Source organism: Myotis brandtii, unplaced genomic scaffold (genome assembly GCF_000412655.1).
Source record: "Myotis brandtii unplaced genomic scaffold, ASM41265v1 scaffold374, whole genome shotgun sequence".
NCBI classification, from domain to species: domain Eukaryota; kingdom Metazoa; phylum Chordata; class Mammalia; order Chiroptera; family Vespertilionidae; genus Myotis; species Myotis brandtii.
The window spans coordinates 7,003,327-7,018,966 of record NW_005364372.1 but is presented as its reverse complement, the minus strand read 5'-3'; the positions used below and the strand labels follow the sequence as shown (position 1 = coordinate 7,018,966).

Here is a 15,640-nt window from a genome sequence, read left to right as displayed (position 1 = left end):
GTATTGCAGGCCATTAATGTTTACTAGCAGATGTTATTAAGAATTTGGTAGAGGACTAAATAGAGAAGTGGTACATACACACAATGGAATACCACTCAGCCATACGAAAGGATGAAATGCTACCATTTGCGACAATATGGATGAACCTTGAGAATATTATGCTAAGTGAAATAAATCGGGCAGACAAAGCTAAGAACCATATGATTTCACTCATATGTGGGATATAAAATTGGAACTCGTGAACACAAGCAGCAGTGTGGTGGCTGCCAGAGGGAAGGGGGTAGAGGGGGTGTGTGAAGGGGGCCTAATATATTGTGACAGAGATGATTTGACTTTGGGTGGTGGGCACCCAGTGCGATATACAGATCTTGTAACATAGAAGTCCACACCTGAAACCTATATGATCCTATTAAACAATGTCACCCCAATAAATTTAATTAAAAAAGAATTTGAACTGGTTCCTTGACAACAAGCTATGACCACAATATTAAAACTTTTTTGTTAGACCACCAATACTTTTTCTATAGCTAGTTCCATTGTGTGTCTTACTTGTAAGTCTTTGTCAAGGTGGCATGTTTTACTTATGAAATATCCCCAAAAATATTATAAGCCTTTATACTTATCATTTTAATGGATACATATTTTAATGGGCACACAATTGTTAATATCAATATTTATCAAAAGCAGGAATTAAATTGCTCTACCTAAATAGAACCAGGAGAGATGTAATGTATGTGAACTATAAGAATGTAAGTATAATGGTACATAGTAATAGTCAAATTATAGAAATAATTTAAATACCAATATTATGTACTAAATGGTTTTAAATAGATGCATAAATTCTTTAATGATTGTTTTGTTTTGAGTCTAAGAGGATGTAAACATTTATTTAAATTTAGTTTGATTGAAGAATATCTTAAAGTTTAGAAAGTTACACAGCATACTTCCTTTTAACAATACCTTAGATTTACACAGAAATTTTTAAAAGAATACGAGATAAAGCTCTCGACCAGCACTCTCTTAAGCACCGGAAAAATCATTATCTTTCCCAGTTCTTTCCATTTCTGTCATAAGAAGCATAGAGAGCAGAACTATATATTTTGGTAATTAATTTCCTTAAGATAATGTTAGAAACATCATGTTCTTTAAAATATAAATGAATTTCAAGGTGAGCATGCTAGAGGATAATATTAATGGCATATGATTTATTGTAACAAGAGATCTGATCTGAAACGCCATTATTAGGAGTACTTAAAAAAGTCCATTTGCAAATTCCTGAAAATATGAACGAGTGCTATGGCTGAACCTGTCTCAATGTTGAAATCTGAAAATCTGTCCTTGTAAGAAAGAAACTGCTCTGTACTATAACTGGCATGCCTTCATCATAGAAATTTAGAAAATTTTCATATCCAAAATATGCTGCCTTACAGTTTAGGAATTATCTAATGCTTCTAATTCTAAATGAAGACAACTTACAAAAGTGTGGATCAAAATGCATATGCCTAACTAACTTGGTAATATATGTAATTTTAGAGCTGATTGTAATTTTAATATATTGTTAGCCAATAGTACATTGAGCACCTACTATATCCCTGGCATTCTTTGAACACACATTAGACACATGTGACCTACATCAATCTAGAAGGCATTTTCTATGTTACTATTGTTCCAAATGAAATATTCCCTTTAAATTATATAAGCAAGATTTGCCCATAAGTCAAATTTACAAATAAGTTGCAACAAGATGTAGTTTTACATTTTATAAGCACATCACATCAGAGTGTACAAATATATGGTTGGAAATGACATCTAACCACATATTGGGCAGTGAGAATGTCATAAATTAGTATTGCAATTGATAATAAAAAATTAAGTGGATACATGTGAATAATATGTTTTTATCATTAGAAGAATGAAAATTATTATAGGGAACAAAATTCATTAGCCTCTGACATGAGGGAAGATCAGAAATATTGGCATTCTTATATATTTGCTGTCAAAATTTTAGGTTTCACATATATATATTGATACACCTCTCTATACTTTTAATTCTACTTTCTCCCTCCTCCCTACCCCATCTCTCTCTGTTTTTGTCTCTATCTCTGCTGAATAGCTTTTATGCAAAATTGCCTTAAACATCATTAAACTTTTATTCCCATGTGTATTCCTTAAGGCTGTTAATGGGCTATTAAATTGTGAAAATCCTGAATATGTACACTGCATGCTGCATTTTCCAAACAGCATTTATTTTGCTTGAAACCTATTTTAATGTATGAATATTGACACATGAACACTTTATAGGATGGCATTGGATAAGCATAGGCAAGTCGATTCGATCATATGGTTTTATGTACATTAATAAATACGTTCATTTTGAGGACATTCAAGTTTTATTACTAAATGCTAAAATCTACTATATTTTCATCTCTTTTATAAAATAAAATTAAATCTTATAAAATAAAAATGATCTAGAAATGAATCTTATAGGTGCAAATGTGCAATTAGATTACTTTCTACTTAAACTTATAACATGCATGGCACAAATTCAAACAGTACACAAAAACAGAAAATAAAATCTCAATCTCCACCCAACGACTTGGTTCCCTTTTCCAGAAGTAACCGGTGTTAAACGTTTTCTATTAATTCCTCTAAAGACATTATGTAAACATGCACACATATACACTTTTTACATTTTCTTAGAAACAAAACTTATAGCTATCTGAGCTAGGAGAGAAAAAGCAAACCCCAACTCCATGATTTATGATTTGTAGTGTAAGAAAGAACTCAAGGCAAAACGACTACTTCTTTTTATTTATTTTTTATTGTTGTTAATCCTCACCAGAGGATATTTTCCCATTAATTTATTTTAGAGAGAGTGGAAGGGAGGGGAAGAGACAGAAAGAAAAAAACACCGATGTGAGAGAGAAACATCGATTGGTTGCCTTCCCCACACACCCTAACCATGAACAGAAGCCGAAACCTACACATGTGCCCTGACCATGAATAGTACCCACAAATTTTGGTATACAGCACAATGCTCTAACCAACTGAGCTCCAGCAGCCAGGGCAGAAATAAGTTTCTATATGTTTTGCTAAAACATTTAAATAGATAAATTTACTAAAAAATCAGAAAGGATCTCACTAATCATGAAACTAATTACTATGATGGTTCTCATATACAGTAGTACACTAAAGTCTAGAGTTAAAAAAAATCTAAACCAATTTTGACCTTTTAACAATATTTTTATGAACCTACATGTAAGAAAATTATGTCAATATACTGGTGACATTATTAAAATAAATATAAGGATTTTCAGAGGCAGTTGTCTAATAAGTGGTCTTGTATGCATGCATATAAGCATAAGTGATGGATGTGGACAACAGGGGGTAAGGGTGAGGGCAGGATTGGGGGGATGAGGGGACATTGGGGGGATAAGGACACATTTGTAATATCTTAATCAATAAAGGGGAAAAAATATCTGAAGGGCTACTATCTGAAAGAAAGAACAAACTTATCCTGAACTCTTCCAGGGACCAAAGCTAGGAATAATGAGTAGAAATTTTAGAAAAAAGTTTCTTTGGACTTAATAAAACAAAAAAATATTATAGCAGTTTAAAATTTTAATTCTTTGCCTCATGAAATAAAAAGCTATCCATAAAAAACAAATAAAAAATAAATAAAAAATAAAATTCATGACACAATATCAACCAAACCAAATACAGAGACCATAGAGTCCTTGGCTCTGAACATTAATATATGTGACTCTGATTATGAATTTGTAACTTCATGAAATGAACAGTAGAAATGGGTATAACTGAAGCCAAAGATAATTCACTTCCTCTGCCCCATTTTTCCGGGAGAGTAGCAATAGCCATATTTCCTTCTAGAAATGGGAGGATATGAAGCCAAAGCTTTTCCTATTTCCTTGAATATCAGAAAGTGTTGATGTCTACATGTTAGAGAGGAAAATATCACATATCATATAGTGGTTAGACTAATTTTGGTCATCAAAGCTTTTCTCCTTGAAGGAAAAGTTTTTAAAAGCCTGGGGTAGTGGGGGGAGTGGGGTGAGGAGGGAGCGGGGTGGACTGGAAGGGGTCAATGGGGGAAAATAGGGGACATGATTTAAACAATAAAGATTTAAAAAAGAATAAGGTACTTCATTAGCATTGATATTTCTCTGGTTCACTTTCCACTTAGTTGAGGCCAATATTGGACACACAATATAAGGATTAGAGTCCCACCATGATATTTATGTAATATACAGTTACTCAGCATTATCAAATCAGAGGCCCATGTTTTTCCTTTGGGATTTGGGAGGATCAAACCTTCCTATTAGCGATGTAAAGACTTCATTACATCTTAAGAAAATATTATCTTCACCTTATACTCAAAATCTTTCTTTTCAGCTCATGACAATGGACTATAGATGAACACGTTGCATTTCCCATTATGACCACATTAAAACCTAAGGGGAAAGTTTGAACTCATTTACACATTTGTCTTTATGCTTACACACCAAGCCTTATTCAGTTATTATATGTGAAATATTTTACACCATATGGTGATCCATTTTATGACAATTTATTAACAACAACCATAACTATAAATTTTTTCATTTGTATCTTACCTACTGTTGAATTTCTCTGGGTGTTTTTCTCTCATGATGTGGAATCTGTGTGCAATGGAGGCATCCTAAGGAGAGAAACAGAAAAGAAGAGCAGGACATTTTAGGATCCTATTGTCTTATGGAAATAAAGATAAAAACATTCATGAATAATATTTTGTTTTGGATTTTTTTGTTTGTTAATCCTCACTGGAAGATATTTTCCCATTGATTTTTAGAGAGAGTGGAAGGGAGGGGGAGAGACACAGAGAGAGAAACATCAATGTGACAGACACACATGGTTTGGTTGTCTCCCGCGTGCACCTGGCCCTGGAGCCTGCAACCAAGGTACATGCCCTTGACTGGAATCAAACCTAGGACTCTTCAGTCCATGGGCCAATGCTCTATCCATGGAGTCAATCTGCAGTGATGGCGAACCTTTTGAGCTCGGCGTGTCAGCATTTTGAAATACCCTAACTTAACTCTGGTGCCATGTCATATATAGAAATTTTTTGATATTTGCAACCATAGTAAAACAAAGACTTATATTTTTGATATTTATTTTATATATTTAAATGCCATTTAACAAAGAAAAATCAACCAAAAAAATGAGTTCGTGTGTCACCTCTGACACGTGTGTCATAGGTTCGCCATCACTGGGCTAGGAGATGAATAACATTTTGAAGTTAACTGCTTCTTAACAATAGCATTGCCAAGAAGATGTTGTGAAATTAGGCAAAAATATGTAATTTAGATTTCTGTGCAAGACTGATTTATGTCACCATTTCACCATTGGTCACTTGTCATATTTACTTCTAGGAATTGATTTCTACTTCACTTATATATCCCCTTTAATAACTGGCTCTGGCTTCATGCTCCAAGAATGTTTAAGATAGAGCATATGAACATAAATGTCAAAAATTAGTTGAAAATATTGTTATTCCAGAGCCGGAAGGATGGCCTAAGTGAAGAAATGATGCGGTAGAAAAGCTCTTAGTCCTTTGAAAGTAATTATGATAAAGAGATAGTATGAGGATGCCTATCCAGTCAAGGCAAATATACTACATGACTTCAAAGTTTGCTAAGAGTATTTTGGATGTGTCATTATTAGTTTTTTGTTCCACAAGCAACTTTCTGACATATATATCTTACCTTGCTCAAGAAAAATCAACAAATAGAAAAATTTCATTTTGGAGAATTGGTGACAAGTGTAACTAGGCTCTAAGACCCCAAATTCATGACTTCTGAATTCTAATAGATGTTTCTTCCTTTTAGGAAATCCATTCAGAGTTTCTTTATTTTTTTTTTAATTTTGAAAAATCAGAGTTTCTATGAGACAGAATTGCACTGAGCGTGAGAGATTGGTGGATTACTGTGATTCAAGCTTTTCAAGTACAAACCATTCTTGCTGACTTTTAACAGTAGTCCCTCTTATTCCAAAGGAGATATTTTCCCATTCTTCATCTACACATGATTAATCACTTCAATAAGAAACTAATATATTTAGCAGCCATCTCAATAGAAATGGGGCTATTGTTGTGATTAACACTTAATTCTGTTTCATAGTGGAGATAAAAAAGAAAAACCAAACACAAAGGCAGTAAAGAAGTTATGTATTTGAGAGAATTTTGAAAACACTAATCAAGGACTAAAAGTCGAATGAATGAAATGAAAAGGCTAACGTGCTTATTCATGCATAACAAAGCATGAGGCACAACAAGAGAGGGACCAATGCCCACTGCAGATGGCAGAGCATTGCTTTTCCCTACAAGATAGAGCCATGACAGAAATGCAATCTTTTATGTACACTTTAGCCTCTAAAAGTTATTGAGTAATTGAATTAATCCACAAGTGAAAAGAATACAAAGGTATGGATGAGTACAAATAAAAGTTACCAAAATAACCCTCTATTTTTTGATGTTCTAAGATATAACTTTGTTATGTATACATGGTCAACTTCCTGGTTTGCTATGAAGCAGGAAAATCAAGATGGTTCACTTTTATTGGTCCAATAGTATGAAATTATAGAAAAAATCTTGGCTTGGCTATTTATGATATATTATGCAGCATTATCATTCATTGATTTAAAAAAATAATTTATTTTGACTTTAACACTAATCTGGTCCAAAATCAATTTAGAATACCTCATAATTAAAAGGATACATCCAGCAGAACAATAAAACAAAAGCAAAGGAATATGAATCAAGTACCAAGAATGAATGATCAATATTGGTTATCCATAGGGAGACTATCATTGAATTTACTTCTGTTTGAATTATTTGTTTCTGCAAATTTAGAGAACTCAGACTTTTAAAAATAGATTGTATGGTATAATTTGCTTTATAAGCATATATTTTTTTCAATAACAAAGCTCTTCCTTTCCAAAGGAAGATAAACAGGAATGGAGGGCGGGGGTGGGTGGAGAGAAGAGTATCAAAAGAAGACCATTTAAGTAGACTGGACTATAACTAAGCAAACTCCTAAAAACCGACTATTAAATAGCCAAGATAAACTTAATGTTAGCTCTACCTCCAACATACTTAGGCAATGGATCATGCAGTAAATAGAGGGAAAATGAAAGACGACTGAGGAACACTGGCATGCCTTTTCCTTGTATTGAATGGGTTCCACCACAAAAAGAGAGCTGGCATTGCTGACTCCAGAATTGATAATGAACAATGACAGCAGGTGTTCATTTGGATAAGAATTCAGACCAAATTCTCATGGGGTCTGTCCCTTTGGCATAATCCCAAGAGGCTTGAAAGAGAACTGCCAAACGCTATAAACTTATCCAGCAGCCATATTTTGGATTCTCCAAAAAGAGAACAAATAAGAAAAAGCTAAAATAGTGTTGTTGCTTTCTTTCATATAAAGTTTGCTCATTCTGTCTCCATGTACTGCAATTCTTAGGAAAGAAATTAAATTAGCATCTCTTAACCACCCTAAAATGGACAAACCATGAATTCAGACAGAGTTCACTTCCAAGACTGGTGACTTTGAGCAAATTGTGAGTCACAGCTTTGTTATCTTTACAAGGGAATGAATACTGGTACCGCTTTATAGTATTGTAGTGAAGGTATTTGGATATTACTCTGTATAGCAAATGGAATAGTGTTCCTAATGTGATGGAAACTTTAGATCCTACTAAGAATCATATGAGAAAACATAATTAAGTAGGAAAATACATCTTTTTAATAGGACAAGCTATTCAAAATATTCCAATACTTCCAAAATGTATGTATCAAGTCATATGTAATCCAAATACCAAAAGATTTGGCCAGGTACTTAAAGAAACTTGAATAAAAAATGATGTGATGGAAACTTTAGATCCTACTAAGAATCATATGAGAAAACATAATTAAGTAGGAAAATACATCTTTTTAAAAGATAGGACAAGCTATTAAAAATATTCCAATACTTCCAAAATTTATGTATCAAGTCATATGTAATCCAAATACCAAAAGATTTGGCCAGGTACTTAAAGAAACTTGAATAAAAAATGATATTAAAATATGTATAAAAAACAAATAAAAATGATATTGATTTTATCTAAAACTATTAAACTTCTAAATAACCATCAAATTTTTAAAAAAGAGTAAAATAATTAAGGAAGGTGTCTCTAGTTCAATAAGATATGAAAATGTGTTATAAAACTAGAATAATTAAAATAGTTTGTCTTTATGTCTTTCATCAAAGAGAGAATGTAAATGACATATGCCAATAGTATTTTCTGTGATCTATTTAGGTTTTCTGTCTGTACATAAATTAATATAGTAATTTTCATTTATTAATCTGTAGTGGGCTCAAGCCCTCTATTTTAGTTAGCCAATAGTGGAGCATATTAGACATTCTCATTCTTTCACACATATGTAGGTGGCCTCATATGCCAGACACACACACACATGAAGCTAACCAAAGGAACTTTCCAACATCCTGCTGTCATCAAACCTAACATGTTACTGTTTCCAAACATACCATCTCTTCTGTTATAATAGAAGTTTCCTTCCTCCATCCTAACCCAATTCCCTGGGCTTGTGCTGGGATCCTATCCCTTCTCAGTCTCTTAGAAACCACAATTCATCAAGAATTTATATCCTTCGTCTTCTGTACTTCATCCTCTCCCTCTCTCTGGGCTCTTTTCCCTTAACATTCAAATTGCTTAGGTATTAATAATGTAAACAAAAATCCCTTAACCTCCTGTGCCTGCAAATTCTGGCACTTTCTACCTTTCACCCAGACTTCTTAAAGATCCTGACTAGAATGTCTGATTTCACTTCCTTTGTCTTCCTAACACACTGCAGGGGGCCTTTCTACTTCACTACTTAAAATTACTGACTGTGACTTCTAACTTTGCCTCCACTACTATCCTAATGCAGTGTGTAGTGTAACTCATCACTCTATTATAAATTATATCCTTGACCTCTTGGCAATTTTTACCCAATTTCTTTTCATTTCTTCCTTCTTTCCTTCCTCCCTTTTCTCCTTCCTCCCTCTTTCTCAATGTTCTCTTACCTTGACTCGAATCAGAACAATTCCTGGTTTTCCTCCTACTTTCCAGTTCAGTCTCTCTCACTTTACTTGGCCAGCTACTCCTCTTCTACCTGTCTCTTCAGTAACGGTCTTCCTTGAGACTCTGCTCTCATATACTTTTTTTTCTAACTTTACACAACGGAGAGAAAAGGCCTGTAATCATGTTAGGGAGTTGATACTAGATTCTAAAAATAAGAAATCATGGAAATGGTTTAAACAGGGCATCATATTTGTATTTTGGAGCAGTCACTTGGATACTGTATAGATGATTTATTTGGTGGGCTCAATATTGAGGAAACATAAAATAACTGCTGAATTAGACCAGTAGTAGTATGTATTTATGGAGAAGAAGGTACTTATTCATGAAGTAGTTAATAGATAAATACTGGCCTTAATGATTGATTGAGCATTGATTGAGTGCTAAGAGGAAAGGAAAGGATCAGAAATGACTTGCTGGTGTGTTTGGTTTGGGTAAATGGATTGATATTGTGCCTCCTGCTGTGATAGAAAAATGAATAGGAAGTTCAGCAGAGATGACAAGGTCTTCTTTGGTCACATTGAAGCTTTTTGCCTAACTTTTTGTTGAAATTTAAAATCTAGTTTTAAAAAGTGCTCACAAAGATTAAATGGACACAACTGTGTTCCCACATCCAGATTTAAAAATTAGCACATTTGATGGTCTGTTAAATACAGTCTCTATAATGAGAAGCTGAGTTGTAGTCCTTTAATATGTCCTATGGAGTCTTGACTTTGACTCAAAGATTGTTTATGAACAGTATACACAGCCTGGTTGGCATGGCTCAATGGCTGAGCGTTGACCTATGAACCAGGAGGTCACGGCACATGCTCAGGTTGTGGGCTCCATCTCCAGTGTGGGGCATGCAGGAGGCAGCCGATCAATGATTTGTTCTCATCATTGGCATTTCTATCTCCCTCTCCCTCTCCTTTCCTCTCTGAAATCATTGAAACATATATTTTTAAAAAAGTAGAAACACACATACACAAAGAATAATAGCTGCTCTCAAATAATATGGTAAAATATGTCTGTTGACTACAGTTATTGCCTATGTCTTTGAAAGGCTGAATGGCTAAGAGCCTGCTTAAAATTATTTATGGAATCCATGAACTTACGTGATTATAATTATGTGATGTTGTGTGTCAATAACTTTCAAATAAGTAAGCCAGTAGTTGAATAGATTGATAGTTAAAGAGAATATTAGGGGACACTGTGTTAACCAGAAAATATTAAGAATATTAGAATCTCAAATAAAAACTTATATGATATGTTGCTATAATATGAATAAAGTCATTTCTTTCCAGAACTTATCTTCCCTTTCAAAATAGCCAATAATAATCAATATTTAGATACAAATTTTAAATTAAATATATGAACACCTTTATGTAATGTTTATGATGATGAGTAATTTTCATTTTGGTACTTTAATAGTCCAATGTTATTTTTTATTTTATTTGATATAGGTTAAATAAACAACCAGTTAATTTTTCATAGGGAAAATATCAAAGAAACTAGCAATATGGAATGTTCTAATAAGGACTATTTCTCTGTCACTTGCTAGCAGTAGGATCCTATGCAAAGTGTTTCCCCTGTCTGAGGTTATGGTAAGAAATAAGGAAGGAAATAGTTTCATAAATAAGTCAAACTTATACCTACAATATAGAGGATATTCAATATCAGTGATGATTATTTCCTTTTCATTATATTTGGATATGCTAACGTAAAACTTGTCTCTGGAAATTTATTATAAGTATCAGATTTCTGATTTTATAAGTTATGAGATTTTTTAAAATACTTACATTTATTATCTTTTAAACATAACAGTGAAAAACAGTCTTCACTAGCAACTTGCATATGAGTTTTAAAAAAAACACTTCCTAATTTTTCTTCAGTAATTTCGTTCATGAAAATTTGATACAATTGTTGGTTTTATCCCTGGATTTTCCTTATCTTTCCAGCAACTTTTTAAAATAAGTATTTAAAAATATGCTATATATTTCTTTGAAGACCTTTGTGGAGTGATATCGGGGCCTATTTCATTGACAGTTTTGATGAGAGACCAAAGTTATTAAAAATTTCACAGCATGAGCCCAGCTGGTGTGGCTCAAGCAGTTGAACATCGACGTAGGAACCAAGAGGTCACTGGTTCGATTCCTAGTCAGGGCACATGGGTTACAGTTCCCAATAGGGAACATGCAGGAGGCAACCATAGATGTTGACACTTCTCTCTCATGGATGTTTCTACCCTTCCTCTCTCTCTAAAAAGTCAATAAGAACATATTTTAAAAATATATAAAAAAATTTTACAGCATGAGAAAATGATCCCAAATCACTAAACACCAAAGCCTTTCACAGGATTGTTCTCTTGATCCCTGGAACATTCAGCACTGCCCACCATTTTCTCCAAACTCAGTCTTAAATTTGCCCTATCTTTGCTTACACTCTCCCTTTAAAAGAAAAAATGATTTGAGAGAAGAAGAGGGAGAGAGAGAAAGAGAGAGAGACAGATGGTAGGGAAACATTGACCAGCCGCCTCCCACACATCCCCTACTGGGGATCCAGCCCAAAACCTTGGCATGTGCCCTGATAAGGAATGGATCCTTTGACCCTTAGGTACACAGGATGATGCTCAACCAACTGAGCCACATAGGCTAGGGCTGATTACATTCTCTTTTAAAGTTTTCAACTATTCTGATAAAATCTAATTCAATATCTGCAGCCTTGACTGCTCTCTTCATATTCAGTTTGATGTGTCCAAACCCATGTTTTATATTGCCATGAACTCAATATGATGAAAATTCAAATTCAACATTACCTTTTCCCCAAAGTCGATCCTTTTCTCAAAATCGTTATTTGCATCAGTGATGCCATCGTCCAACTCCTAGCTCCTCAGGTTCAGAATTCAGGTTATTTACCAGACATGGTTTCTGTCTTCAGGGAACTGTGGTCTAGGGGGAAATATGCATGTTCATTAATGTCCACACAAATCAATGCAGCGATGGGCAAAAGTAGGTTTGAATTCAACCACCTCAGGAGGCAGTGGGGCTAATCCAAGCAGGTTACTGAATTCAGGTTTGTGTATTGATTTTCAAAGATGACAAGAATGTGTAAACAATGAAGGCTGGCAAATCGAGCACTTACGAGATTGCACCTAAGTGTGCTGTGTCTTTCTTTTGATAAAGCTATTGTAATAATAGTAACCTGTGTGTCTTTTTCCATATGAACTGTAAACCAACCGTGCCCACCCCTGTATATAATTACAAATTGCACTAGATGTTTCAAAGGAAAAGCACAAGGTGCTCTACAACCGAATAATAAAGGGATTTGGCCCAGTCCTAGGAGTCAGGACGGCCTTTGAGAAAAAAGTTGAGCTGAGGTGTGAAGGAAGTAGCCAGGCAAAGCAAAGGGATCATGGGAAGAGCATCCCAGACTGTGGGAACAAAAGCTACCAGCCCCTGCAGTGAGGAGAAGCCTGAGACATCGGAGGGGCTGAACGCCAGTGAGGCAGGGACACAAGGGGCAGGAGAAGAGAAGAGCAGGAGGTGGCTGCAGAAGAAAGGGGTAGACTGTCTGGGACCTTAAAGAGCAGGGCTTCTGAAACCTCAGTGGGGATCTTGTTAAAATGCAGATTCAGACTCAATAGGCTTGAGATGCGGACCAAGATGCTGTATTGCTAACAAGTCTCAGGAGCACACTGTGAGTAGCAAGGTTGTGACTACATTATTCCAAGAGCACTGGGAATCCACTGAAGTGTTTTAAATAGTGACAAGGTCAGATGTGGCAGGCGGGCAGAGAATGGATTAGAAAAGAGCAAGAATGGATTCAGTGTGAGCAGTTGGTGAGGGATTTGTCTTCCAGGTGAGAGATGGTGGCCGCTGGGGACTGGTAGTGATGAACAGAAGCAATGGGTGGCCAGAGCTGTGCTTAAGGAAGCTCTATCTAGCATGGTGGAGAGACTGGCTAGGAGAGGGAAGAGCAGTTCGGAGGCTCAGGAAATAACCAATGAAGATCTGAACTATGATGCTCATAATGAAAATGCAATGGAGATCACGGTGGGAATTAAGAGGCTCTGGGTGGAATAGATACAAATAGTAAACAACCGGTGGCACTTACCATGCATTGGGCACTGTTCTGAATGCTTTATCATATACTAGAGGCCCAGTGCACGAATTCAGCCTGGCCTGCAGGATTGGGCCAAAACCAGTTCTCCGACATCCCCAGAGGGGTCCCGGATTTTTAGAGGGCGCAGGCCAGGCCAAGGGACCCTGCTGGTGCACAGTCGGGCCTAGGGAGGTATGTGGGAGGTTGGCCAGCAGGGGAGGGACTGTGGGAGGGCTCCAGAGTGTGTCCGGCCCATCTTATCCAGTCCCAATCAGCCAGACCCCAGCAGCAAGCTAACCTACCAGTCAGAGTGTCTGCCCCCTGGTGGTCAGTGCGTGTCATAGTGACTGGTCGAGCAGTCAACCAAAAGTCGAGAGATCGGTCAGACACTTAGCATATTAGGCTTTTATATATACTGATATAATATTTTCATTTATTTAGTGTTTTATAAAATGACCAAATTTTATTTCACAAATATATTTTTACTGATTTCAGAGAGGAAAGGAGAAGGAGAGAGAGAGATAGAAACATGATTGATGATAGAGAATCATTGATCAGCTGCCTCCTGCATGCCCACAACCCAGACTTATGCCCTGACTTGGAATTGAACCATGACCTCCTGGTTCAAAAGTCAATGCTCAACCACTGAGCTATGTTGGATGGGCTAAAATGACCAAATTTTAGATGCCTACCTCCAATGTGTCAACAGCTTGAGATGATCTATATTTAATACTTTTAATGGATTTTTTTGGTTTTAATTGAGGAGCCCACTACCCAAAAAAAGATTTTTTTAAAAAGTACTCAGTTTTGCAAATCTAAGAGTATAAATTTAATCTAAACTTTAGTTCATATCTCTTTTCAAATAAGTGACATTTATAAAAATGGTTTTCACTTACGAATTACAAGCACATAAATTATTCTCACAAACAAAATATTATGTGCCACCTTGGAGAGAAATGTTTTGCTAGGCAAAACATCACTGACTGTCTGACATCAAATATGCAAAGTGAATAAAAGGATGAAAGCGCCCATGATATTCAAAATTATACATTTGTAAAGTACTACTTTGCTTCCATGGTTTAGTTAAATCATTTTATGTATGTCAAATTATAAGCCACTCTTTTGCTCTCATGTGAAATGAAAAAACAGACCCTAAATCACTATGTAGTGCTACCAGTGTTTGCAAGCCTAGTGGATGTGGGTGATAGGGCTTCATGATAAAGCTATCCTACTGGTTAAAAAAAAAAAGCTCTTGAGAAAGGCAAAGGTATTAAGGGGTCCTTTAAGTCAGATTTGATAGTATTATTGATTTCTATCACAATCAAATTATTTATTTTTGTCGTTTAAATGAAAAGACCAGATATATATATATTTGTATATTTCAGGTTGATGCATGAGTCTTTAAAAGTAGTTGTCACTAATTAGTGACACCATACAATCAGAGACAAATCCTTTCTGATACACACAATGGAAAAGAATTTAATAAGAGAATACCTAAGAATCTATAATACCTTTACACAAAGAGAACTATAATAATGGTCAACAAATGGCTTTTTAAAACTGCACCATTTGTCACTAAATACACTGCCATTACAATAAGAAACCTTTTGTGCTTTAAAAGGGTATGTTTCTCTCAGTAAAATATTTATGCTTTTAGCAATTACCAGACTATATAGCTCATGCACAACAATTTTACTGTTATTGCATAAAATTGTAAATTATTTCTTTTAAATTATTAATGCAATAGAAAAGAAAGAATTTTTTTCAGGCTAAAGTCTTTTGAAAGGACAGCAAAATAGATGAAACAAAACCAAGATGACAATTTCAGCATTTAAAACCTACACATGATAATTCAAACAAATGTTATGACATTTAAGATAATGAAACCCTTCATTTATTCTACTATCTGGTATGAGTTTTATTTCACATATAAGGAGTCAGAACAGATGTCCAAATATTATAATGCCAAAAGAAAGTTAGGACATATCTTGATTAATACCCTAGGAGCAGCCTGTAGTGTCTCTTTAAAACTGGCATACAGTATCTTAAAACAACTATTCAAAATCTGTTCTAGGAAATATAGCTAAATAAAGCATCCCCAAGACAAAAAGAAAACAATAAAACTCAGTATAACCCTTTTAGCAATGTAAGTTGCATATTATTGACAGACCATTCATTGCAATCAGCAAATGATTAATTGCAAATTTGTTGCTAAGTTGACAAAAAGAAAAAAAAAGGCAAGCTTCAGGCTACTGTTAAAGAGGAAAAACTTATGTTAAAAATGACTGGAGACTTTTTGTAGTGAATTAATGCTAATCAATATGCTTGTTGACTATACATTGGAATAATGACTTCCTTAAATAGCAGAGGTCCCCATTATTGTAGA

General features: G+C 35.0%; 1 protein-coding gene across 4 annotated transcripts in view; it reads right to left on the bottom strand.

The window, feature by feature from the left end:
* Positions 1-15,640, bottom strand: part of DGKB (diacylglycerol kinase, beta 90kDa) — a 543,595-nt gene that overhangs the window by 251,189 nt on the left and 276,766 nt on the right. For all 4 annotated transcript variants that reach the window (XM_014544666.1, XM_014544667.1, XM_014544665.1 and 1 more), the window contains one exon: positions 4,632-4,696. In XM_014544666.1, coding sequence (XP_014400152.1) covers positions 4,632-4,696 — 65 coding nt within the window. The remainder of the gene's footprint in view (positions 1-4,631; positions 4,697-15,640) is intronic.